Here is a 26,788-nt window from a genome sequence, read left to right as displayed (position 1 = left end):
AGGGACCGTATTTGGAATGTTATCTATGTGACGCAATGTGTCTTGTTTTTAGCTGAAGCAGCACGTGGCTAATCATCTCACAAGTACAGTTCGGGCTTGGTTCTCGAACATACACGTTCTCGAAGGAAATGATTTTGTTTGCTTCTGTTTTTGAACGAATCGGTATTCGAATGCCCCCTAACAAAACCCGCAAATAACAGAACCACGCGAGGCCAGACCAGCTAACCCACGACGCGCTCTGTTGTGAATTCCCGCCCGCCGAAAAAAACCCCGGAACTAACAGAACGCTTGCGGCGGTTGATTCGGTTTTCGAACAAATCGGTTTTCGAACCGCCTTCCAGAACGGATTGCGGTCGAGAACCGGGGCTCGATTAATTCTTCAAGATGAACGTATTCCTTCTGTCTTTGCTGTGTTTTCACACTGTTGAATCAATGGATCCGGACCGTCACTCGTTAAACAGCCATCCTTCTGACTTCATCCCCCCCTTCACCGACCCCTCCCCCTATCCCCCCTCCCCCCTAAAAAAAACGTGGGCTACATTTAAATCTGACTTCATGGTTATTAATTGCTCTTCCGGCTTAAGTTAAAAGCCCGGCGTAACAGCAGGAGGAGGAGCCACGAGGGGATCGACTCCAGAGCGCACATGCGGGAACAAAGGCCCACCACGAGGCTTCGAGACTCCCACCGCTGGAGACTTGCACAGCGCTGCGGCTCCGGAGACAGAGGTTAGGACCACCACGACAAGATTTCCCCTGAGGGCTATTATCGCCCGGAAGATAAAAAATGATTTCCAGACACAGGCGCTTCCTCGCTCACACATGCACGGGCTCTGATACAAAGGGGGGGGGGGGGGGTGGGGGGTGCGCTTTAAGGATGTTTTTAATACGAGCAGTCGTTGGTGTGTCACGTCTCCAAATGTGTGATTCATCATCAGTTTAGGCTAAAGTCAAGACAAATGAATTCCTAATCTCCCTCTTGCGACGAAATACAAATATGCAGTGCGTGTGTGCGGAACAAAACTGGGGGATGGTGCGCACGAATAGACGACTGGAAAAAAAACGGAATCATCTCAAACGCTCCCTAAAACCAAATTAGGCAACAAGTAACAACTGAATTAATTGTTAAGAGGAAGCCAGCTGAAATAATGTTTATTCCTTTGGGACGCCATCCGTTTTCTGGAAATTGGAGCAAAGTGTGACTAGTCCGAAGTGGTAAAAGCACCGGTCTACTTATCAGTCCTCCATCCATCCATCCATTTTCTACCGCTTTTCCAGGTCAGGTCGTGGAGGAAGTAGCTACAGCAGGGATACCCAGATTTCCCTTTCCCCAGCCACTTCTTCCACCTCTTCCGGAGGGATCCCGAGGCGTTCCCGAGCCGGCGGAGAGACGTAGTCTCTCCAGCGTGTCCTGGGTCGTCCTCGGGGTCTCTTTCCGGTGGGACGTGCCAGGAACACCTCACCAGGGAGGCGTCCGGATCAGATGCCCCAGCCGCCTCATCTGGCTCCTCTCGATGCGGAGGAGCAGCGGCTCGACACTGAGGCCGTCCCGGATGACCGAGCTTCTCAGTAAGAGAACCCGGACACCCTGGGAGGAAACTCATTTCGACCGCTTGTATCCGGGATCTCGTTCTTTCGGTCACGACCCGCAGCTCGTGCCCATCGGTGAGGCTAGGAACGTAGATCGACTGTTAAATTGAGATCTTCCCCTTTCGACTCAGCTCCCTCTTTACCACGACGGACCGATACAAAATCCGCATCCCTGCAGACGCTGCACCGATTATTAGTCCTGACATTTTTTTCGTTTTTAACATGACATTAGTTGATTAATCCTTCATCGTCAGTGTTTTATTGAGCCGGTTACAGCTGCGTAGACAGCGGATCAATCTCAACTGACCAATGAGAAACGCTATTACAAGCGACGGTCTGCTCTACATTGATTGCGAAATATAGACACCCCCCCCCCCTCAAAAAAAAAGGCCACCGACTTCCATGTGGTACATTCCCAAGCTTTAAAATCCAAGAACCTGTGAGTGTAGCATCCCAGTGACCGGCGACTGTGCCTGCGATGACACAATGGTGTGCTTTTTATATGCCAGTGTTGCAATCTAAAATTTAATATGGGGGGGCTTATAAATTAATTTTGCATGGACGATTAATTAATAATTGGTCCCAACATTAAGTTGTAGAGGTCAAACACGCACGCCACGGTTACTTTGTTCTTAACTACACCCCGAAGCCCGGGATAAGTGAAGAGTGTCGGGGGGGAGGGGGGGGGCGGCGGGTAATAATCCTGGACGTCGATTGAAGTGGTGATTTCATTTAAACTCCCAAAACCACAGGCACCGACACGAGCTGAGAGCGTACGCTGTCACGCAGGGGGGAGGGGTGGGGGTTTGGGGGGGGTGGGGGAGGGGGGGCTTACGGAATAAATGTGCACGCTGTTGTGAGCCTGCAGGGGCGCGCTTGGCACGTGTGGCCAGCGGGCGGCTTTATAATGGTTATGAATCCCCCGGGGTCTTAGCGGTTATGGCTACCGCCGGACGGAGGGAGGCAGCTCTGCTCCATTCAAATTAGCGCCGGATCAATCTGTACATTTTGTGCTGCCTACGCGCAGCTTATCCTCGTCTTTTTAAAGCCATGAAACCCTTTCAATACCCCAAATTATTTCTGTGTAATCAAACTAGATGGGACAAAAATCATTTTGGCGATCCGTTGATTTTTGACTGAAAAAAAAAACACAATTCTTAATACGGAGTTTCTTTTTTTCAATCCTATCTTCTGTTGTTTATTGAAAAACTCACTTGTTCGCTGTTTTTGTCTTTGTGACCTAAGATGAAATGATTTAAGGAGCTTACCTTCCCTTCCCAATTCCCTTGACCAAGGTGTCTCCAGTTCTGTACCTGTTCGCCTGGCAGTTCTGCAATACCTGTCCAGCGTTCTTACAATGTGTGTGTATTATTTTACAGGTGGCAAAATACAGCAGTTCCAGTAGACTAGTAGAGCGTCTCTAGTTCACAGAACTGTCCAACACGTGTCCTTACAATGTAGGGCTAAACAACTCTGACCTGGGAACTCTAGCTGCCAGAACCACTTTGACCCTACTCGGGCCGACCCGCAATTATAGGAACAAGGGGACAGTCTGACACATGAACTGCATCAGGTCTATGTCAAATCATCTTCCTTTCTCTTCCAGTGCTGTGCTAGTCTAAAGTTTCTATTCAATAATATGCCAACGGATTTTGTGGAGTTTGCATGTTCTCCCCGTGCCCGTGTGGGTTTCCTCCGGGCACTCCGGTTTCCTCCCACATCCCAAAAACATGCGACATTAATTGGACTCTCTAAATTGCCCCTAGGTGTGATTGTGACTTCGACTGTTTGTCTGTGTGCTCTGGGATTGGCTGGCAACCAGTTCAGGGTGTCCTCTGCCTCTTGCCCGTTGACAGCTTCGATAGGCTCCAGCACTCCCTGGGACCCTCGTGAGGATAGGCGGTGAAGAAAACGGATGGGTGGAAGACTGTGACAATGGATCAATTGAATGGAATCCCAGTTGAGCTTTCCCTAAAAAAGTGTGACACGCGTACAGTCCAGTTAGCAAACATACGTCGCGCTGATGTTCGACCCGTCATCAAAAGTTCCGTTGACCTGATTCCATAGAGAGCGTTTTTCCTAATTAGCAATAAACGCGCCGAGACATTAGCGTTTAATCGAAAATTACCACCGAACGCCGTCTTAACAATTAGCGCCGGTGTGCCGGCCTGCTCCGTTCACACCACCGATCGGGTCAGTGGTGCGTTCACTTCCCCGAGGTGTGCTGTAAATCTCACAACTGAAGAGGTTGTTTCAGTGAAAAACAAGACTGACTTTTAAAAAAATAACAATCCAGTTTCACGTTTTGTAATGAAGACACGGAATTCAGGTGAAGACATTTTATGTATGCAGATCTCTGGCAAAAATGAGACAAAATATGATGAATAACAAAACATCAGCAACAGCAAAATTGGCACGTCATTCCCATTTTGACAGCATGTAAAGGGGGTTAAAAAAAAACAATTGTGAATATCTCGTGATATGTAGATTTGTCGGTATTACATCATCGCTGGTTAAAACTGAACAAAGAGAACCTGCAAACTCCACACAAGAGGGTCCGAGTTTAGGTTTAAACCCAAACCCTCAGAACTGAGAGGCGGACGTTAACTCCCGTACATCATTATATCAATATCATATTTTCTATACCGCTTGTCCTCATTACTCGCACGTCAGCTGACTTTGGGTGAGAGGTGCGATACACCCAGGACTGGTCGCCAGTCAATCGCAGGGCACAAAGAGCAACATATTCACGGGCTTCTGTGAATTTGATGTGTTTTAGGAACGGTGAAAGAAGCAAGAAGGACCTGTGGGAAAACCCACCCAAGAACGGGGTGGGGGTGGGGGGGGGGCCCTAAAACTCCACACAGCAAGGTCGGGAGCTGGGAGTCAAACTCAGATCCTGAAAACTGCACCAGACTTTCTAGCACCGCGCTGCCACTAATATCCCTGCCTCATAATTAAATTATGATAGATAAAAAAAAAAAAAAAGAAGCCAATGTGCAGGTGCTGATATATGCCCTTACACGCGTTGAGCCGCCCCCCACCCCCAAAACCTCCCCTCCCCCTCTGCGTGTTTCTATAGTAATTTCCAGCCAATGATCAGTAGGTGTCCGCATCCCCGCGTCTTCACCTCAGCACCAATCAGCCACACACAGAGACGAGCAGCGAGCAGCGAGCAGGCGAGCAGGCGAGCAGGCGGGCGGAGAGACGCGCGCATACACACGCCACAAAGCCTGGGATCAGGACGCACGGCGACTCCCTCCCCCCACCTTCCAAACGAGCACCTCCTTATTAACAAAACAACAACAACAACAACAACAAAAAATCACCGTTTATGCGTGCACTTTTCCTTTCCCCTGCTTTTTTTTTTTTTGGGGGGGGGGCTTTCTTTTTTCGACGGTAAGAAAGTCGCTACCAACAAGAGGATGGCTCTTTTGTTTTGAGCGCGTTTCGGAGTCTGCGCGTCTCTCCTTGCCTTTTCATTTTCGTCCCCCTTTTTCTCCCCCCTCTTCCACCACCTCCACGCCGCGCTCCACGCATCTCTCAGCGGTAATGAGCGTGTGCACAGCCGCGGGCTGCTAGCGCCTCGGGAGCTGCTCTCAACGGGAACCTGGTAGGTAGGTGAAACCACCACCCGACTATCCTGCACTTGAAAGCTTCCTGCGTGTTTCAGCAATAATGCATGCGCACGTTATGTGACTGGAAAGTGACCCGCACGATGAGATTTTATTTTTTTTTTTATATTATTATTCTATAAATCTATGTGTGTGTTTTTGTGTGTCATCCAAAATCGTTTTCAAAATTTTCTGCATTCGACATGTTGGATGTTCCCGTCTCTCCAAAGTTTGTTTACAGGCTGGAAATCAATGCCAGCCAGACTTGATTGCCTTCGGGCCCCGCGTGTTCTGCTCCACGGGTCAATTGATTAAGTAATAATCAGCCCGAGGAGGGCTGATCGTTAGGCGGAGGGAGGAGGTTTTGTTTACCGTTTTGCACGCGACGTCCCCTGTTAGAACCTCCATACGTGGAAATCGTCGACTGTTTTATTTTTATTTTCATGCATTAACGAAATGCATTGTTTTGTTGTTGTTGATTCAAGATCCAAACAAATGGAATATGCGAGTCATTATTGTTATATTTTTTATTTTTATTTTTTGCAATATTCAGCTCTTTTGAACTCCCCACGTGGTGATTAGAATGTATTTTGGAGATTTAGAGCCATGGAAGTGATTTGAATCGCCTTTTAGTGTCCCGGCAATGGATCAGCTTTGCCAATTAAGGGGGGTGGGGGCACAGAGAGGGGCGTGTTTAAAAAAAAAAAAAAAAGAAAAAAAAAAGGTAATGGAACTAGGGCTGGATGTGCCTAATGGGGCTTTTATCTGTGGAAACCAAATCCAGACGGACTCGGGTGAGAGAAAGAGGAAATGGAGCGCGGGCGCGCACAAGACCGGATGACACTAGTTGGGCTGTGATCTGGATGCAAATTCCCTGGTGGCTTTTAGTGTTATGTCATTGGGGAAACGTACCAGGTGATCTTTTGGAGGCTGCGCAAAGGGGAACATTTTCCTGCATGGGTTGTCTTAATCGGCTTCTCAAGTGCAGTCGTTTGTTTCGAACACAAGTTGCAGGGACAAGGTGAAGGTTCTCGCGTTTGCGGCTACTCGTGTCTTCGAAGTTTAAAACTGCAAATGTTTTTTGTTTTTCCTGCCCAGTGAATGTTTTTCCAGATAAGTAAACACTGAATTGAAAATAAATCACGTATAACCGTGGTATCTTCTGAAGCACGGCAATGCATCTGGAATGTCGGAATGTAATAACTGTTGTTCCTTTCTTCCCGCTTGTAGCGCCAGACACGATAGTTCAGGATGGTACGAAACTGTTGGTAAGCAGCTGGAGTTTGACAAAGGCCGGAGTCACCTCGCTTGGACCCCCCCCCTCCCCTTTTCCCCCCCTTCCCCCCCAACCCCTGTCGCTAAACGCCGACAAGCTTCTCTCCTCAGCCATGGCTAACCTAAGCAGCGCGCTTTGCATTGAAAACGGACAAAACACGGACGTGTCGCTCTTACAAAAGGATAATCTTCAGGACGGTGGATTAAGCCAGCTTTTGGATTATAACGCGGAAATGGAAAGGTACCGCTCTTTTGCGAACTTTTACAAAACCAACGGGGCGTTCCCGCAGACTGCCAAAATCGCCCGCATCACGACGCCCATTTTCCCCAGCGCCAGGATTGGCATGTCCCCTTGGAACTGCGATAACGCCATGCTTTGGGGGAGGAAATCGACGGCAATAAACCCTAATAGGACCAGCATGCATAGAAATGACTCCCAGAGGCCGGGTAAGCCTGGCGTTCCGCCAGAGACGCTGCAAATGGCAAATAATAATTTCCTCTCTACCTTATCCCCCGAACACTGCAGACCTTTAGCGGGAGAATGCATGAACAAGCTGAAATGCGGCGCCGCCGAAGCAGAGATAATGAATCTCCCTGAACGCGTTGGAACTTTTTCAGCTATTCCGGCTTTAGGGGGCATCTCATTACCTCCCGGGGTCATCGTCATGACAGCCCTTCACTCCCCCGCAGCCTCGGCAGCCGTTACAGACAGTGCGTTTCAAATTGCCAATCTGGCAGACTGCCCGCAGAATAATTCCTCGGCGTCGAGTGGAAACCCGGCTAAGAAGAAGAGGAAAAGGTGCGGGGTCTGCGCGCCCTGCAGGCGGCTAATCAACTGCGGTGTCTGCAGCAGTTGTCGGAACCGCAAAACGGGCCACCAGATCTGCAAGTTTAGGAAATGCGAGGAGCTGAAGAAGAAGCCCGGCTCGTCGCTGGAGGTGAGAACCGCGACTCGGCTTCCCCCGTCTTTTGTTATTACCCCCGTGCGCTCCGAAGCATTAACCTTTTTCATCCAGTCACGTTCTAAGCCCTTGAAAATTGTTTCCATGCCCACCCATGCCTGAACACCCCCCCCCGGCTTCTCAAATCTGCCTACCCGCCTCGCCTAATTGGCAGTAATTAGGGGTGTTTGTGCGAAGCGCAAGCTGAGCTTGGCTCAGACACCCCTAATTGCTGCCAGTCAGACTGGGGTTGGAACATATCCGAACAACCCAGCGCTTGGCTCGCCTCCAAGCGGGGCTGGGAAATGGTTTTCAGCAGAGAGAGCCATCCCTCTCGGCACCCGGTCATTTTAACCAATTATGGAATCCGTCTCCGGACGGAGAGAATCAATATCCCGCAAAGCCTCGGCCTCTGACCGCCCAAGAGACGCTGAAAGCGATGGCGGGACTGCTGATGGCATTTCTCAAAACACCTCCCAACTTTAGCCTCGGTGGAGCGGCGAGCACGTCAGACCCCCGCCGGCTCGCTCCCGACAAACGAGTATATTTTGCCGCCAAACCACATGACGCCATGTTGCGGTTCACTTTGGTCGGAGGTAAAATAGGTGAATTGGTTTTAGCCCAGAAAATAAAAGGGTCACGAAGTAGACACCAAACAGATTCTTCAGGAAGTGCTTTGTCTGGATTTGATGGCAAAGTTCTTTTAACCGATGCTGAAACACTTGATCAAGTACTGCTCGCTAGTCCTTGGTATCGATACGTAAACCAAATCTTTACACAAGTTGCAAAATGCCATAATCTAACGCTAATTGTTCTAGAAAAGTCCCAATTACAGTCAATATTATTACTGAAACGCAAAGGCCATAAATGACAAATGAAAACCGGTCATGAATGAAGGATAATCCCTCACCTTTATGTTTGTTTACACATCATATGCGACCACGTAGATTTCTATTTCAATCGCTCAAGGTGAAGGTCTTTGGCATATGAAACGTGACACACTCTATCATATTTTGTTTTGCTAACGCCTGTTAAGGCTTTGCAATTAGCTAGCATGCTAGTCTATGCATTCTAAGCTAGTGGTCTCATACAGTCTTCAACACCTTTTGAAAAATAAGTTTTTCGTTCTTTTTTTTTTTTAACAGCATGAAATGAATCTGACACGTGTGCACATTAACCAATATAATTTGGAATCAATTATGGGAGTGTTTTGTGGTCTAGTATGCGTGGCTGTACCTGTCATTTCAGAACTTGGTTGGGGGACAATTAGATCAGGACTAGGTGAACTTTTATGAGCAAATAATCATCCTCTCGCATTCAACTTCAATTCTCTATGGTGGACCAAAACTAATTTTTAATAAAAAGTCAAACTCCGATTGTATGGTAACGCATGATTACTAAGATATGGCGACACTGTCCAACAGCTGCCTGTACTGCAAGTGTGCACAATGCGCTCAGGAAATGTTATTTTTGTGGTGGCTTTAAAACCGTCTGCACGTATTTGTGTTGGGTCAGATTCAGAAAGTCGGGGGACTCGTCCCCCTTCCTCCGTCCTCCAGCTACGCTCCTGCTAGCATAACCATGGAAAATACCGATCCTGAAATGAACCTCAAGGTTGACTAACGCATATTGCAATGTATGCATGACTTTGGAATAGTAAACAGATTAATTTTTGCTCATCCGTCAAGAAAAAGAAAATTACAGCATTTACTTCTCTTCAATCAAAAAGTAGTATTTAATCCGACGACTTCCTCGTCGCTTGGCAGAAAAGTCCTTTCCGTTTGCCGGCTGTGATGTTTACATGCATCACATGGTTGGATGTGGAATAATGGCAGCGCCATGGTTTATGCGGTCCAATAAAATGTTCCCCTCTGGCGGGTTACACCTTGGAATTACACATCGCGTAGGTGGCAATCAGAAGCTCGCGTACTGTTTTCTTGCGTGTATTGTGTGTACAAACAGGCGTCTGAAACAGATGTCCAGGAAGTTGTTGTCACTCTTGTCTTTTTAATGCACGGTTACACCCCCCCCCCCCCCCAAACAAATCCACACTTGCTTTTAAAAACCACACTCGGTGAATTTCGTTAATTCTGATTATGGACTCGGAAAGGCGGTAATCACACCTTCCGTTCACGGAAATGCGTCGCAGGATCTGAAGCATTGGTGGGGGAAGCTCCTTTGTGTTTAAATGTCCTGGGGCCTTTTTTTCTATTCGGGGCACGAGCACCACGTGCTGCAAACAAACATGTTCTTGGATTTCCTTGTTTATAGTCACCAAACCATGCCAGCTCATGTGTAGAGCTCGTGCACCTACGTCATCAAATCACGTCACTGGCCGAAAGTGCCGGTCAAACAAAGCATTCTTCAATGCTAAGTCAGTTGGAGACGACGCGAAAATACCTCTTACAGCACGACGCCCTGAGTTTTGTCCGATCCCGTTAAACATTTAGAAGGTGATAATGAACGAAGGTACGTGGAAAAATTTGATAAAATCGGCATAGTTGACCCATATTTAATGCAGAAGTCGATGTTTTCGCCGAGAAGAAATTGGACTATTAACCAGCTTCCGCTTGTCTTGGACAACTGGATTTACACGTATATCTCGTGGGTATGTCATCGAGATTTACACGGAAGAGTTCGAAAACGTAGAAAAGTCTGGGCACATACAAATACTTCGTCGCTGGATCTGTTCTCAATCAAGAATAAATCCCACATAGTGATGGAGCCACTCGGATTTTTTCAATACAAATACCAATATTTCAATAGATGACCCTTTGTTTTACACAAACTCGCATTCATTAACTATGATTGGAAAAAAAAAAAAAAAAGACAGCGAGTCGGCTCCTCTGTACACAAAGCGTGTTGGGGCCGCACGTTAAACTTGGGTAAACTTCTCCGTGACAGATGTTTTGTTTTATTTATTTTTTTTTTTTTTAAATATGCATTGTTCTCAAATGAGTCCAATGCGTATTTAAGAAAAGGAAATAAACCGCTGGGATGAGACTTCAGCCCCCGTACACAGAAGCACGTTGCGGCCACGTGTTAACCTACGTAAACCTCTCTGTGACCGACAGTTTATTTTCTTTTTATAATTTTTTCAAATTCTCATTTGAGAACAATGCATATTATAAGAAAAAATAAAAAAACGTCGGGGAGAGGTTTACCGAAGTTTAACGTGCAGCCGCAACACGCTTCCGTGTACGTTGGAGACGAACGACTCAAATGAGCCATCTTGGCATGATAAATACTTTTTGATAATTTGAGAGTGAGAAGAAGAATTCCGACCTGAAGTGATCGCTACACAGTCGTGTGTATTTGGTTGGGCACCATCCATCGTGTTTAATTGCCAAAATCCATCCATCTTTTCTGTTTTTTTAAAGCTGGTATTCCATAGAATGATCTCTTTGAATATCCGTCGTCTGTTGTGACAACCAACCGCACAACAAGTCTCGGGCATTGTGTATATTCTGCTCCGGTTCAATGTCCCCCCCACACTGTCGAGCACCTCTGCCTAACCGGCAATATGGCGCCGTGAAAATGCTGACGTCACGTGCGCGAGCTCTATCCTAGGAAAAAAAAAAAAAAAAATGTACGTTTGAGTGCGGAACACAATGTCCAGAAACTCACTCATTAGCACTGACTGGAAAGTTGGGAACAAATTAGCCCATGTAACACATTTTTACCAACACAAAATTGAACAGGAATTTTTTGGGGCTAATTCCAGTGCTTGCATTTTGTAGAACTTCTGCTTCAGGAATTGTCCCAAATGAGCTCCATTTGGAAGCAGGTGTAGGAGACAGATGGATGACGCTACTTTTTTAGCCATCTGATGTGGGCGGAACACGGGGGTCAAAGTTTGATAATGATTGCGAGGACCGGCTATAATTGCTTCATTGCTGCTTGCAGCCTTCATTTTTATTAATGTAACGATGAATTAATAACCTCAACGTAGCCCAAGACTCACCAATTTTTGCAAGCGCGTCTACCCCGGTGATAATGAATGGAGTCACCAGCGCCAAAAAATTCCGTCATTAGCGACCGAACTTAAAACAAATTAGCCCCCGTAACAGGATGCGTTTAAAAAAAGGTCTCAAGAACCCATTAGCGAAATTGAACAGGAAATCAGCCATTTTGGACTAAGTCCCGGGCTGGTGCTTTGACAATCATCCACCGGGGAATTTGCTGAAACGAGCCCCCGCTCGGAAGCAGGCGCGGCGTCGCGTTCACCTCCGCAAACGGCTCCGATTGTTCGTACAACTGGATCGCGGATTGCGTCGAATGCTTTCAAGGCAGGATGTTAGTCATTCCTTGACTCAAGTTGGCATCACCCAGTTTTATCAGAATTATTCACGGTTCAGTAGTTCGGTAGTGCCAAAAACTTCTCCCGTCCGCAGTGACTAACTGTTGAACAGCCACGCTCTGGCTGAACACCAAGACACACAAAACCTCCTCGCCACAGCTACCTTGTTGCCTTGCGAGCGGCGATAAGCGACTGGCAGCCACTTAGATTTGGCTGTCAGCCTTTCCCCACACATGGGAATCACCCTGAACTAATTATATCTTAAGCAGCGGTTGGGAAAAAATGCAAATCAGAATTTTACTCACACCCCTGAAATCGGAGAGCCAATTTAATCTAATACCCCCTTTAATTTGCCGCGCTAATGCAAGGCCCTCGAGAGTTGCCCCATGTCACCGCCGTGCCGTTCGCCGGCACGTTCCCGCTCTCGCTTATTCTGCTCTTTGCTAGCAGGATGGATTAGCCTGGCGGAGGATTCTCATCTAACCTAACATTTCCCGCGCAGCTACACCTCCGCTTAAGCTCAAAGGTCTTTCGTTATCTTTGTATGGGCGACGGTACGCATCCCGGCGTTCGCCGAGGTTTACCTCAACTTTATGCGCGGATGCGCGGAGTCTCGTGGATCAGCCTCAACAGTCGCTTGAATCTTAATTACGCTCTTGGCTGCTGGTGTTGATGCAGCGGTCCACGCGGCCTCGCGGAAATGGTGAACCGTTGACAGGAAGTGGTTTTGGACTGGAACGAAAGCTTGAAAATATACTCTGAGGAGTCATCTGACCCTACAGATTTGTCTTGGAACCGTTTAAGTGTGACCCTGACGTGACCCAACGGCTATGTTTGTTCATCAGGAATGGCAGTAATGTTTGTGGGTCAGTTTTGTTCCGCATGTTTAATTAATCCAGAGTCTACGGGAATAAGTACACCACTAAACATTTATATCTCGTTAACTTGCAAATATGTGAAACGAAGCCTTTTCGTTTTACACCCAAAACAGTTTTGTGCTCCAGTTTGAACCACAACGTAACCAGGAAGGTAAAATAGTTGTTTACTTGCACTAGCATGCGTATAATAAGTACACAATGTCCCATAAAATATGACCCTTTTGGTTTCTGCGTTTCTAGACATTGATCCAAGCCCAATAACATTAACTTTATGATCATTTTGATGACGAAAGAAAATGGGCAAAAGAATAAATAGATGCACAATGACTGAAAAAAAAGAAGTTTGAACTCACTTTTTGGGGCACCTCTTAAACAAATTTAGAAATAGGTTACGAGGTTTCCTTGGCTATTCTGTAAAATTCCAAATCCTTTGTCACCTCAAGGGCACTCAATGATTTTTAAGACTTCGGAAATGAAATCTAGTCTGCTCTACGGTCAAGGTGACATCATAAACCTGTCCTGGCAATGTTTTAAATAGCGTTTTTGTTTTCTAATGTTAAAAAAAAAAAGTTCTGTGACGACATTAAAAATGATGAAACAAGTAATGATGAGCATTTTTAGCGGTTATCGTTTGTGGCTAGCTCACTCGTTAGCTTGTGCTAACAACGAACGCTAGCGGTTTCTTCTTATCTGCGTGGCGATGAAGTCAAGTAGCTACTGTCTTGAATTTTTTTTGGGGGGGCGACGCAGCCCAAATTCAGATCTTACTGTAGTACTTCAACTTATTTTCGCTAATACAGCAATAAAGTAATGATAACAGTAAATATTTGTATTGAACAATAAAATGTACACGTGGAAACTGATTGTATTTTGCGCAAGCTAGTTTACTGCAGTATTCAATTGCGGTGTATTGGGGAGGGGGGGGGGGGGTCTGGTGCAATAACTCCTGTAATGATTTCCAAACTGACGTTTTTTTGAATCAGGCTTTGTCGCGTTCGAGGTTCCGCCATAACTTTTCCAGGTTTGTTTGAAAATTTATTTGCTTTTGTTAGCTCTACAGTCGTCACAGTAGCAATCATAAACATCCATAAATGTCGCCATTTGACATTTGCATTAAAAATGCCACAATACTTTATTGCTTAAACAGCAAATGGGACTTTAGCTGGAAAAAGTCGCAGCCCCCCCGCCAGTGTTTTCTCATAAAGCACGCTGATCCACAACAGTGTCAATTGCAAGTAACTGATCTATAAATTAGGATACAAATGTAAACCTTTTTTTTTTTTCAATTTTTTTTTTTTTTAATGCGATTCCAAAACCCATCTTGTTCCTGACCGACGGCGCCAAGTTGTAATGGACCTCCCCAGACCGAACGACAATTTAAATTCAACCTTCAGTCGCACTTTGAAGGTTATGCGTCGCATGCATAATTTATTTGTTTTTCAAGGTTTTTTTAGCTTGTGCGTGACGCCAGCAGACCTGGATGCGCTCCAGCGAGAAATCCGAGAAGGAGGCTCTTATTAATTTCCCAATGGTTTAAATTTTTTTATTTTTTTGGGGGGGGGGGTTAATTTATTACGAAGTAGAGAGAGGCCTAGGAGAAATTTTTACTTCCTTGTGCTCCTTTTTTCAAATATTTTTTGTTCGAATCTCTTCCTGTTTTTCTGTTCCCATTTTTTTCCATGTTTGCAATAAATAAGTCAATTCATTTTTTAAAAAATTCCATAGACATCTGGGATGGATAGATAGAGACAGACGGATTTTATTCATCCACAAGGAAAATTCATTGTTAAAGTCTCCTTAATTAAAACAACCCACGACAAAGCAGGCATTCCGAATTATTGATAGATGTAAAAAATGTTTTTTTTTTTTAATCCCCATATAGAAATAAAGGTGATCATTTTAGTTAGTCAGTTTAAGGGTTGGACAGGTGCAGTTTGAAAACAACAAGGGACGCGTTTCACGTTTCGGAGGCTAACGCGGATGGCACGGAGGACAAAGCACAAATACTCGGTCGCACAGAAATCTCTCTTTTTTTTTTTCTTTTTTTTTAAATGAGCAAAATGTCAAAGGCCGGCAGCGTCGAGTCACGTGCGTGGAAAATGCACAGAATCCAAAGACACCCCCCCCCCCGACCCCCCGCACCCCCACTACCTCCCATCCCAGCGGGTTCCTTTGTGTCATGTTGATATGACGACGTGAAATGAGCGCCACGCGACGCTGGCACGTCTGCTCGGAAGCCTTTTTTGCTTATTGTGGCAAAAAAAAAAAAGAATATATTAAAAAAGGAGGGAAAATGGTAGGAAAAACGGGACCTTGAGGAAAATAGCAGAGATTCAGCCTCTTAATGAGAGCGAGGGCGACGACGACGGCGGCGGCGGGCCAGGTCTAATTTGTTGTAGGTGTGCTCGGAATAGATAAAGACCGATCTGTAGCCTTCACCATCCCCCCCCTCCCCCACCCACCAACCCACAACCTTTACCTCCCCCCTTGGCCGATAACAGAGCGCTCCCAGCCAATCTCCGTGGGCAGAGGGAAAACTGCACACGAAAAAAAAAAAAAAAAAAGCCTGAGGGAGGGAAGACGGCCTTTAGATTTTCGTACTTAGCGGGTTTATTCAAGCTTTAAAACTGCAGATTAATTTGGACTGAGCGGAGCGAGGTGGGGGTGTGTGTGTGTGTGGGGGGGGGGGGACGTGGCGGCGAGCATCTCAACCTAAAGGGCAACCTTAAGCCCCTGTCAAGACAATAGGATTTTGCCGTCGGAACCACGATGCATTGCGCTTAATTAAACGTGCCCCCCCCCCCCCCCCGCCCCACTTCCCCTCCAAGCGGATGTTCTGTCAGCTTCCATCGGCGGCATGAGAGCTGTCGTCCGCAGGCGAGCCCCGGCGCGTGACACCGTTAAAGAATTCATCCCTTTTTTTTTTTCGCCACCGCTGCCAATTAGGGACAAAGCGTAATCGGAGGCGTCCGGACGATGCCCTCACATTACGTGGCCCGTCGCCTCCCTCTGCCCTTGTGTGATTTAACATCCCTGCTTCAGTGGTGACACAGAACTCATTGTCATTGTCTTTATTGGGGGGGGGGGGGGGGGTGAGACAAACCCAAGCTGAGGACGGACAAGCGTGAAAAGAGCAGGTGCGGCGAGGACGTTAATGTGTGGCGCTTTTAAATTTTAAACAGACGGCGGTAAATTATTGATGGCGACTCCGGCGGAGAAGTTAAAAGGTATCTCGTCATTACCGAAGGGCGAGGGGGGAGTGAGGGGGGGGCGGGTGAGACTTAGGTGAACGCACAGCACTATAGCGGGGGCAACAAAGTGCTTTAATACCCCTCAAAACGCGATTGGTTTGTTTTGAATCCACGATCATTTGAAGGTTTTCATCACGCAGTTGGACACAAGGGACGCGATGCCCAAACTACATTTTACTCACTTCGCGGGGGATCCGAACTGAGCCCAACCGCATCGTTTGAATTTGAGCGATTCCAGTCCAGGTTCTGGTTCCTCATTACGACTCTGGTTCCAAAGGATTCTCGATTGTGATTGTTTTTGGGGGCCTGGGTCAAAGAAGTGTGAATGTTTTTTTTTTGGGAAAAAAAGCAGCATAGACTAAAATGAACAACCGTCTTATTATTCATGAATTGTTTAAGACAAAAATCAAATATAGCATTGTTAAAATAGTTTAGTGTTTTTTTTTTTTATTATTACACTATACTACAGGTGTCAAACTCAAGGCCCAGTGGCCGCATACGGCCCGCCACATGATTTTTATCAGGCCCGCGGAGGCAAATCGTGTATGAACTTCAATGGTTTTTTTTTTGTTCAAATATGAACCAAATTTTCAAATTGCATAAATGATAATGTTGAGATATTACAAGCATTTTTGTGTTACCAAACATCAATAGTTGGAAAAACCCATTACCCTTGATTTCACGTGTATATATGATGAGGCGGTTAAAAATATTTTATCGTTTCACAGCCATAACGGCCCTTTGAGGTAAACCGCAAGTACAATGTAGCCCGTGACAAAAATGAGTTCGACACCCCTGCACTAAACTGTTTATTTGTGCAAATTTTAACTTGGCTTCCTGCTTTGAAGCTTTTATTTTGAAGGGTAGCCACGAGAGCCCAGTAATTTGGAATGGAAAAAGTAAGTTTACATAACAACCGATTAAAAACAAAAGTAAAATGAGACTCGAAAAGGCGGAATGAATGGAAGGAACCAAAAAAATCGCTGTTTGCGCACAGGAGACGTCACTTCCTGTTTTTAAAGTCATGTGACTCGCCACTCGTTCTACTTTCTTTCCAGGATGGTGAAATACTGTATATCTGTTTTTTTTTTTCTTCAATCAGCTATCGCTTGGGTTTGGAGACTCATCCAAGCGTAAAAATCAATCAGTGAAAAAAATAGTGTGACCCACCATTTAAGTTGTTAGTTGCCTTCATATTTGCATTGACATTTTATTGATTTTTCTGTTTGCCGGCGCCATTGGGATCAAGCGCGTCTTTGTGTGCGTTGTTCTTCGCTGGTTTTCGACACTTCTGCATTGGTTTTCACCATTTCCTTCTTCAGCAGACTTTAGGCGTCAAAAGTGAAAACCAAATTTTTATTATTTGAACGATTCCAGGAGAACCGGAATGTTAGTTCCGTTCCAATCGTTTCTCCATTCTCGATGCCCAAACTTACCCAACCACAAATTGCAAAAGCATTGGAGTAATCGACCCTCAAACTCCCCCAAAATATTTGGAACCATTTTGACTTCATTTTACAACATTCCCCTAAAAATGGCTTACAGATTGTTTCCAAAATGTGTTCATGCACACGTGGCGAACATACTCCGTGATCTCCGCTAACAACCTAGCTAAACTTTGCTTCAGGCCGACGTGGACAAGTTGAGCCCAAAACTTTACCATAACTTGAACCAAATTGAATTCTGGCACTGAAACCCGTACTTAACGGTGTGAAGTAGTTAGTCATGAGTACTAGTAGTATAGTGGACTTTGTATCAGTCTGTTGTGGTGAAGAGGGAACTTAGTAGAAAAGCAAAGTTCTCAATTTACCAGTCGAGCTATGTTCCTACCCTCACCTATGGGCACGAGCTGTGGGTCGTGACCGGAAGAACGAGATCCCGGATTCAAGCGGCCGAAATGAGTTTCCTCCCCAGGGTGTCTGGGCTCTCCCTTAGAGATAGGGTGAGGAGCTTGGTCATCCAGGAGAGGCTCAGTGTTGAGCCGCTGCTCCTCCGCATTGAGAGGAGCCAGATGAGGTGGCTGTGGGACATCTGATCCGGATGCCTCCCCGACGCCTCCCTGGTGAGGTGTCCCACTGGAAAGAGACCCCGGGGATGACCCAGAACATGCTGGAGAGACTGTGTCTCTCGGCTGGCCTGGGAACGCCTCGAGATCCCTCCGGAAGAGCTGGAAGAAGTGGCTGGGGAAAGGGAAGTCTGGGTATCCCTGCTTGATCTACTTCCCCCGCGACCCGATCTGGAGAAGCGATAGAAAATGGATGGATGGATGGATGGATGGATGGATGGATATTAGTAGCAGGGTTCCAAGTGAAGTTTGAATCTCTGAAGTAGTACAGTTCCGATGATATCATCACAAGGTACCTCGAGAGACTTCAATTCAGTCAGCATATTAAAAAATGTGGGTGCTGTTTTTTTTCTTTTTTACGGTAATTAACTTGCTTTCACATTTGTATGAAAGTTAAGGAATGTTAGAAAATCGGCCTTCACGTTACACCTTGTCGTTAAAGACTTCTTATGTTCTATTATAATCTATCTAACGGTGGTTCGCTAATGTCTACAAAGTCTGTAAAGTTGGCATCATGGCCTCTGTCTCAATTTGTCCCCCCCAGATGAAGAACCCCTTTAAAACTCAGAGAAGGTTCTCCCAATCAACCGCCATCAGCGGATCCTACCCCCACTTTATGCAAAACAGGCGCCTCCCTCGAATAACCCGGTAAAATAATTCAAGGAAATACCCAAGAGAAGGTTTTGCGACGCTTTTCTATTTCCATTATTCCAGACCCAAATAGGCTTCGTCGGACGGATTCCGAGTTCGTTGGCTCAAAGGACGCCGCCGCGAATACGTACGGTGTCGTTCGTCGAGGTGAAAGTGAAATCAGTGAGTGACAGACAGCCGGGGGACGGCGATATGAATCGGCCAATGTGGGCTGTTTTTTTTTTTTTTTTTTTAGCGTCTCCGTTTCTGCAAGTCAAATCCTCACATGCCGCCACCTCCTCTATTGTGGCTCTGCTCGCACGTTATGAATATTTCATGGCAAGCATCTGACACCATGCCCAGAAAGATATTTCAAGATTTTTTTTTTTTTTCCCCCCTCCCCTACCCGACGCCCCTTCCCTCACACTGTGACAGAAAGCCTGAGGTTAGAGGTGTGAAGTGGGGCTGTGGCCCCCAGGCAATGGATGGGATTTATGATGGTTTAGCATCAGGTGGATATTTCCCATCCGCCCCCCCCCCTCTTCCCACCCCCACCCCCTTTTGTCTCCCACTGCTGATAAAGTATTAAGACATTCAGTTTGTTGTCGCTCGCCAAAGACGTTTGCTGGGATCGGTGTATGATTTCAGTCCAACTCGGAACCCCCCCCCCTCCCTCAAAATGAAGCAAAATGACTCACCATGGGATGGGATGGGGGAGGGGGGTTCTTATCTTACACTTCCGTTAGCTAGTGCTGCGTTAAAAGTGGAATAGACTGCTAATGTTTGGTGCTAGCATACCGTACATACGGAAACGTAACTATTTTTTGCTCGTGTCACACCCCGATTGATGAATTTTTTTTTTTTCAAATTTGTGACACTGTTCATGTTAACGATGCTGTCATAAAAGTTTGGGAGTGTTTTATTGTTGTAATTGGGCACGGACCAGTATCAAGATTCTAAAGGCAGCGCTACAGTTCTCAGTAACTCTGAAAAATTATATCATCGAGATGAACGGTAGCAGGCAGACTTCCGGCGTGCTTCAACGTAGCTACGTTGTGGTATAGAGCTCGTGCACGTGATGTCACCATTTTCACGGCGCCATGATGTCGGTCAAGCAGAGGTGCTTTTACAACAGAGGAGACGGATATTCAAAGAGGTCATTCTATGGAATACCAGCTGAAAAGACCAGAAAAGATCGATGGTGCCCAACCAAATACACGCGACTGTGTCGCGATCACTTCACTTCAGGTAGGAATTATTCTTCTCAATTTGAAATTCCCAGGAAGTATTTATAATGCCAAGTTGGCTCATTTGAGAACAATGTGTTTAAAAAAAACAACAACAACAGGGTGTCGTCTCCAACATACACGGAAGCGTGTTGCGGCCACACGTTAATCTTCGGTAAAAATCTCCCCGACAGACTTTTTTTTTTTTTTCCCAATATGAATTTGTTCTCAAATAAGCCCAATGCGTATTTAGAAAAAGGAAATAAACCGTCGGTCACAGTGATGTTTATGTAGGTTAACGTGTGGCCGCAACACGCTTCCGTGTACGGGGGCTGAAGCCTATCCCCACGGTTTATTTTCTTTTTTTAAATACGCGTTGGACTCATTAGAGAACAATGCATATTAAAAAAAAAAAAAAATCTGCCACGGAGAAGTTAACCGAAGTTTAACGTGTGGCCGCATCGCTGCCCCCCCCCCCCCCAATCATAGTTAATAAATGCGAGTTTGTGTAAAACTAGGGGTCTTTTATATAAATATTGGTATTTGTATTGAAAAAAATAGGAGTTGCTCCATCGCTATGTGGGATTTAGATCCAGATCCAGAAACGAAGTATTTGTATGCATCCAGACTTTTCTACGCTTTCAAACTCTTCCGTGTAAATCTCGACGACTTACTCACCAGTTCCATGTGTGGCTGGTTAATAGTCCAATTTCTTATCGGCGAAAACATCGACTTTGGCATTAAATATGCGTCCTCTATGCCAAGTGTCTATCATTTTTCCACGTACATTTGTTTATTATCACCTTCTAAATGTTTAACAGTATCGGACAGAACTCTGGGCGTCGAGCTACAGGACATATTTTTGTGCCGTCTCCAACCGACTTAGCATTGAAGAATGCTTTGGTCGATCGTCAATATGGCCAGTCACGTGACGTCGATGACGTAGGTGCACGAACTCTATTCGCAATTCCGTTTTGTTGCGGTTTTAAAGTGTCGTGTTGCGGTGAGGTTTTGCATTTCTTGCGGCGTTCGCAATCGTTGCGACCCGCCCGTCTCGGCCGCATATTACAAGGAATAAAATGTACACAGCGTGGAGCGGTGGTCCCCGACCATCTGTGTGGCCATTTGGCACGGGGGTGGGGGGGCGCACTCCCCCACCCGTCCTCCCCCCGTCACAAAGCGATTGGCGGCGTTCTGGGATCGCAAACGTCCGTAAGCCCCTGCAGAAAAAAAGTATAAAGTACTTACTGGGCTTTGCCGTATGTTTTGAGTTACAAGGTGTTTACACGAGTAGAAACTGTTCGGAAAAGAGTGTTGGAGAACATTAATAATTGTCACAAAAGTGTTAAAATGTGCATTAATAATCCGTACGGAATGTGTGCTGGCTACTTTGCGTATTTCACACAGGCAACATGGAAAATGTGAGCAGTTATGAAACGAACTTTTTAAAAACTGCAGTATCGTGCGAAACCCATAAGGGGCTCCATACCTAATGGTAATGTACAGTTTATGTATTTGTACACTTTTGTACTGTAACCTTACTGAACATTTTAAGATGCCGGCAGTTTGACGCCCGTGCGGACGATGGGAAATTGTATTTCCGCTCCATTTGTTGCGGCACCTGTCCAAATGTTGTCGTGCGCGAGGGTTGAATTAAAAACCTTCCCGTTAGCTCGTCTTACTCGAAATAGTCGCGTTTTACGTTTTCCCCCATTTCGACATTTTCAATGTAATGGGCTGTCCGGCGCTGCGCCGTAATTAGAAAAGAGGCCGAATGAGATTGTTTACTTTGAGCCCAAAGTGGCCTGAGTTGTTTTTAATGGCCCCGTTTGGTTCCTAATTTAAAACGCCAAAGTGCGCTGACTTGAAATTGACTCGCGCCGTATTTAAATAACTTAACGTCGGGTTGAGCGGGGGCAGGCGTTGTCGGACTTGTGCCTGCTAATCCTGCAGTTTTAGCGGGTATTTGGTCAAATTTGACAGTACCACTGATTGCGATTTATGATTATGGTCTTTAGCTTTTTGCAAGTCAAAACATGAAGTACGCTGACGTGCTCCAACGCAATGCATAAATATCACGAAATCAAATTTGATTTAAAAAAAAAAAATGCATGAAAATGCCTATTTCAAGTGAAAATATCAGGTGCACTTGCACACTTCAAATAATGTTCATAATCTAACACAATGAACCAAAATTAAAAATACAATACAAAAATACAGTTAGTAACACTCATACTGACAAATTAGATAAAATATTTGGACCACATATTAAAATATTAGGAAACATTAAGAAACTATGTACAATTGGTTTTTAGCATTATGAAATGGTGGACCGAGAATGGTGGTGGGGGGAGGAGGGGGTTAATACAAACTCTAGAAAAAAACAAAATTTGGGGGGAAAAAAATATTAAAAATAGAGCTGAAAATGCTGACACCGCCCCAACAAAAACAAAATAACTAATGACAAATTTAGCTTTTTGCAAGTCAAAACAGGAAGTGCTCTGACGTGCTCCAATGCATTACATAAACATTACAAAATTAAATTAAAATGTGAAAATGCTATTTCAAGTGAAAATATCAGGTAAACCTTGCACACTCCAAATAATGTTCAAAATATAACACAATGAACCAAAATACAATGCAAAAAAAGTACAACAAATGTTTGTGATACTTATACTGGAAAATTTTGTTGAAAATATTTTTACCATTTATTCAAATATGAAGAAACTATGTCCAATAATTTTTTTAGGATTATGAAATAGTTCGTAGAATTTGGGGGGAATACAAACTGGATGTATAAAATATCGGGGAAAAAATTCAATTCAATAAATTTGAAAACACTGGCCGAGCCCCACCACGCCAACAAAAAAAAAAAAAATAAATGACAAATTATTGGTGAAAGATAATACAAAATATAAAAAAAAATGTTACCCATCAAAAAAAAAATTTAGTATAGTAGTGTACTATTATGAATAGAATTAGTAGACATAAAATACAACAATATTAATAGCTCACAAATATTGTTCAAAATGTTTTCGCCGTCTTCTCCGATTTGCATCTTCTTATTTGCTGTTCTTGACGACACCGACAGGCAACTACTACATATTTTTTAGTGGTATTGAACAATTTAAATGTTTTTTTTTGTTTGTTTTTTTTCTTCTTTATTATTTGTTTGTACCAGGTAGTGAGAGAGTGAACTGCAAACTCACTATATCAAAGTTGTGCTTGAAAGGAGTTTTTATTGCGCGACGGATGATTTGCGCCAGGTCCCAATCGAGCGGCGATAAAAATTCCACTTCAGCTGTTTGTCGTCACTAAGCCCAACCTAAATAGGATGTTGATTTACAGTAAATATGCGGCGTTGCACGTAAAGACGAGTGCGAGTTCCAGGGCTCCCACACAGATGCCGAGAAATCTGCTCCAAACAAGGCCGGCCCCGCTCCTGCTTTGCATTTCAATTTAGCGTTTCACAGAAGTCGCGGCGCGCCGCCTGGATCGTGAGCTCCGGTACGCCCACGCGGCTCCTTGCTCCCATCGCTCGATGTTCAAAGACCCGCGACTTGGCTGGGAAATTGGGGATTTCCGTAGCGGGTCCCTCGGGTATCAGAACATCCGAAGCTCGTCCGCCGCGTCTTGCCGCCTTTCTCCGCGCTCAATCGATGTCCTGACTTTGCGGTGGCGGGCCGTGCGTTTGGCGCCTGGGCTTCCTGTCGGGTTTTCGCTGACTTGATCCGGCGGAACCGTAAATGCAATATAAGAGCACGAAGCCTTTCAAGATTAATATTACCATGTGGCGGTACGGTGGGACGACTGGTTAGAGCGTCTCCCTCACGGTTCTGAGGACCGAGGTTCAAATCCCGGCCCCGCCCGTGTCCCCGTGAGCTGCGAGGGTTTTCTCCAGGGACTCGGGTTTCCTCCCACAACCAAAAACATGCATTCGTTAAAGGGGAAATCCACTGCATGTGCGGATGTGACGTGTAGCGTGCCGCAACAAAAACTCAATTACATGGGACACCATTTATGCCCAGCGCCGCAGCTCGGCTAAACGCTTCCGCCGCCGCCGAAGCTCGGCTAACAGCCTCCCCGGACGTCAAAACTCGGCTCGCGGCCCTTTAGCCGAGCTCCGGTGGAGGCCTTTAGCCTAGCTTCGGCGTCCGGGGCTAACGCCCGGAAGCTCGGCTCGCGGCCCGCCGCCGGACCTCGCTCGTCACTCTCCGCGTCATTCCCGTCCGAAGAACCATCCGCGGCTGCCGGCCCGGAGCTCCCGGGGGCCTTTGTTTACGCACGTATGTCGCACGTAGGCCTCCGTAAGTCAGACTCGGCGTCATTCCGCCCGGAGAACCGTCCGAATATTCAACATTAATTACAGCCACAGGTTCATATCTGTATGGAAGTATTCCTCCGTCTTCCCGATCGGCCGATACTGCTATTTCTGCATCAGATGAGGATAAATCTGAGAAATCAGCGCTAGGCATAAATGGTGTCCCATGTAATCGAGCCTTTGTTGCTGCACGGTACACGTCGCATCCGCTCACGTAGGTCATGTGACTCTCGAAAATGTCAGCGCCCCTGAAAATTCGTAATTATCGATAAAAAATCTTCTCAAAATACTTAAATGAGAGAGGATTTAACATCACATTGTCAAAATAGAGTACGTATTACATGACCTATTGGATACACTGTCCATGCAAAGCACTGGATTTCCCCTTTAAAGACTCTAAATTGCCCCAAGGTGTGATTGTGAGTACGGCTCTTGTCTGTCTCTATGTGCCTTGCGATTGGCAAGCAACCATTTCAGTGTGTACCCCGCCTCCTGCCCTAAGATAGCTCTTGGATACTCTCCTGCGACCTTTGTGAGGATAAGCGGCTAAGGAATAGGTTTAATCGCTATTTTCATCCAATCCTACAAATATAAACTTGGCTTGCTCTGACCAGCCAATCAGAGGACAGAAACCTACCGAGGCTAACAGCGTGCTAGCGCTCTCGCCAACTGAGGACAAATTAGAAATTAGAAACATTGCTAATGCGAAGTCGTGTTAAAGTGATTTGTGATTGTAAAGGATTTTGGCAGATTAGCTTGACATGGGCGGCACGGTGGACCAGCCGGTAAAGCGTCGGCCTCACAGTTCTGAGGTCCCCGGTTCAATCCCGGACCCGCCTGTGTGGAGTTTGCATGTTCTCCCCGTGCCTGCGTGGGTTTTCTGCGGGCACTCCGCTTTCCTCCCACATTCCAAAAACATTCAACATTAATTGGACGCTCTAAATTGCCCCTAGGTGTGATTGATTGTCTGTTTGTCTCTATGTGCCTTGCGATTGGCTGGCAACCAGTTCGGGATGTACCCCGCCTGGGATAGGCTCCAGCACGCCCCACGACCCTCGTGAGGATGAGCGGCAAAGAAAATGGATGGATGGATAGACTGAAATCTGATTGGACCCCAAAAAATAAATCAATAAATCCCAACATCCACAAGGACTAAAAGCAGCCGAGTGAGACGAGACTATTGGGAATAAATTCACGTCATTTCATGGAGAAAAATATCTGAATGGAGTTAATGTCGGTCAGTGTTTCTGTCACCTCGTCCCATTTGCTGCCCCCCCCCCCCCCTTTCAAATCTCACCTGTTAACCGTCTACCGTATTAGCTCCCCTCCCGGAGGAATTACAATAGCTTTCGGCGCGGCGTCGCCCGAAATGGCCCCGCTCGGACAAGGGTGCTTATATAAAGCTAATTGAAATGGAGGCCGGCGCCGGCTGGAAGGTGATCTTGACTGCAGACGGCCGCCTCTGACCCGAGGGCCCGTCGGGGCTCAGCCTCCCGTCTGCGCGGGAAGGGATTTTCCTCCCGTGACAAATCGAAGCGCGGCGGCGTCCGCCAGCGCCGTCTCCCGCAAATGACATCCCCCCCCCCCCCCCTGCGTCTTCCTCTGCGATGTTCGGAATTAGACGCGCGCCCGTCAGCCGAGCCGGCAAATATCCCCGAGATTTTTCTGGCGGTAAATTCCGAGCGAAGACACGTGCCGAGCGCGCGGATCTCGTCTGGTGAAGTTGTGTATCCGGCAGGTGTTCCGCCTTTAGCGGCTGATGGGGAACATCTGCCTTGACATCGGCGAACGGGCCGCGTCCGTGGTGGGGAACAGATGCTTTTCGCGTGCACGCCGCAGACGGTGGACCCCCGCCTATTCGCCGGTCGCCATTTGCCAATTTGCCTCGTCGCTGATTTGTGGGGAGGAGCCTATTTTCTGAAACTCACATTTCGCTGTTGCCGAAATCCTCTCTCGAAAAAAAATATATCACTCGTCACTCTTCACGTGCCCGAGTCCAATATTTCGCATCAACTATGATAACTTCAGTTGGACTTTCATATTACGCTTACACATTATTTTGTAAATATTAAGAAAAGATAGAAAAGCCTTTTGGGAGAAAATAATACACATAACAGGAACAAATACAACAATACAAAATATGAAAAATGTTTAAAAATAATACAAAGTACGAGTAATATTTTACAATAAATTTTCTTGCACTAAAAAATTCACAACTTTTTAAAATGCTGTAAAAAGCCTTTAAGAGCAAAACAGAATAAAATCAGAAATAGGGAATAAAATCAGTCTAAGATAATAATAAAGATAAAAATACAAACATTCTGGTATAAAAATATTAAAAATTGTGATAAAATGTGGAACAAAATGCTGCAAAATTACGAAGCGATCAAGTATGGGCATTGCGTTTTCCCTATATGGAATTTTATAAAATATCAAAATATTTTATTTCAAAATACACAACTGTTGGAAAAAAACTGACAATAAAAAAAATGAAAATTTATATACAATATATACAAAAATACAAATATTAAAAACTACCAAATGGATGAAAATCAAACAAAAGTTGCTAAACAGCACATTGGAAATTATTTAAGATATCACTCGTCTTTCCTCACGTGCGTCCTCAAACGTGCCCGAGTCCAATATTCCACATCAACTATGATAACTTCAGTTGTACTCTGATACGACACGCACACATTA

At 45.7% G+C, this 26,788-nt stretch overlaps 1 protein-coding gene across 7 annotated transcripts in view; it reads left to right on the top strand.

Moving 5' to 3' along the window:
• Nucleotides 1-592: 592 nt before the first annotated feature.
• The window catches only part of cxxc4 (CXXC finger 4), a 41,177-nt gene continuing 14,981 nt past the window's right edge, over nucleotides 593-26,788 (top strand). The window contains exons 1-5 of one of the 7 annotated variants that reach the window (XM_061830062.1): nucleotides 602-726; nucleotides 1,276-1,566; nucleotides 2,967-5,204; nucleotides 6,432-6,717; nucleotides 6,808-7,414. In XM_061830062.1, the coding sequence (XP_061686046.1) occupies nucleotides 6,590-6,717; nucleotides 6,808-7,414 (735 nt within the window). In that variant the 5' untranslated portion in view covers nucleotides 602-726; nucleotides 1,276-1,566; nucleotides 2,967-5,204; nucleotides 6,432-6,589. Of the gene's footprint in view, nucleotides 727-1,275; nucleotides 1,567-2,467; nucleotides 5,205-5,914; nucleotides 6,223-6,431; nucleotides 7,415-26,788 lie in introns of those variants that run through there. The other 6 variants (XM_061830057.1, XM_061830058.1, XM_061830061.1 and 3 more) reach the window with 6 other exon arrangements.

The sequence above is a fragment of the Syngnathoides biaculeatus genome, chromosome 9 (assembly GCF_019802595.1).
Source record: "Syngnathoides biaculeatus isolate LvHL_M chromosome 9, ASM1980259v1, whole genome shotgun sequence".
NCBI lineage: Eukaryota > Metazoa > Chordata > Actinopteri > Syngnathiformes > Syngnathidae > Syngnathoides > Syngnathoides biaculeatus.
Note: the sequence above shows the minus strand (reverse complement) of the source record. Positions and strands in the feature narration are given on the sequence as shown.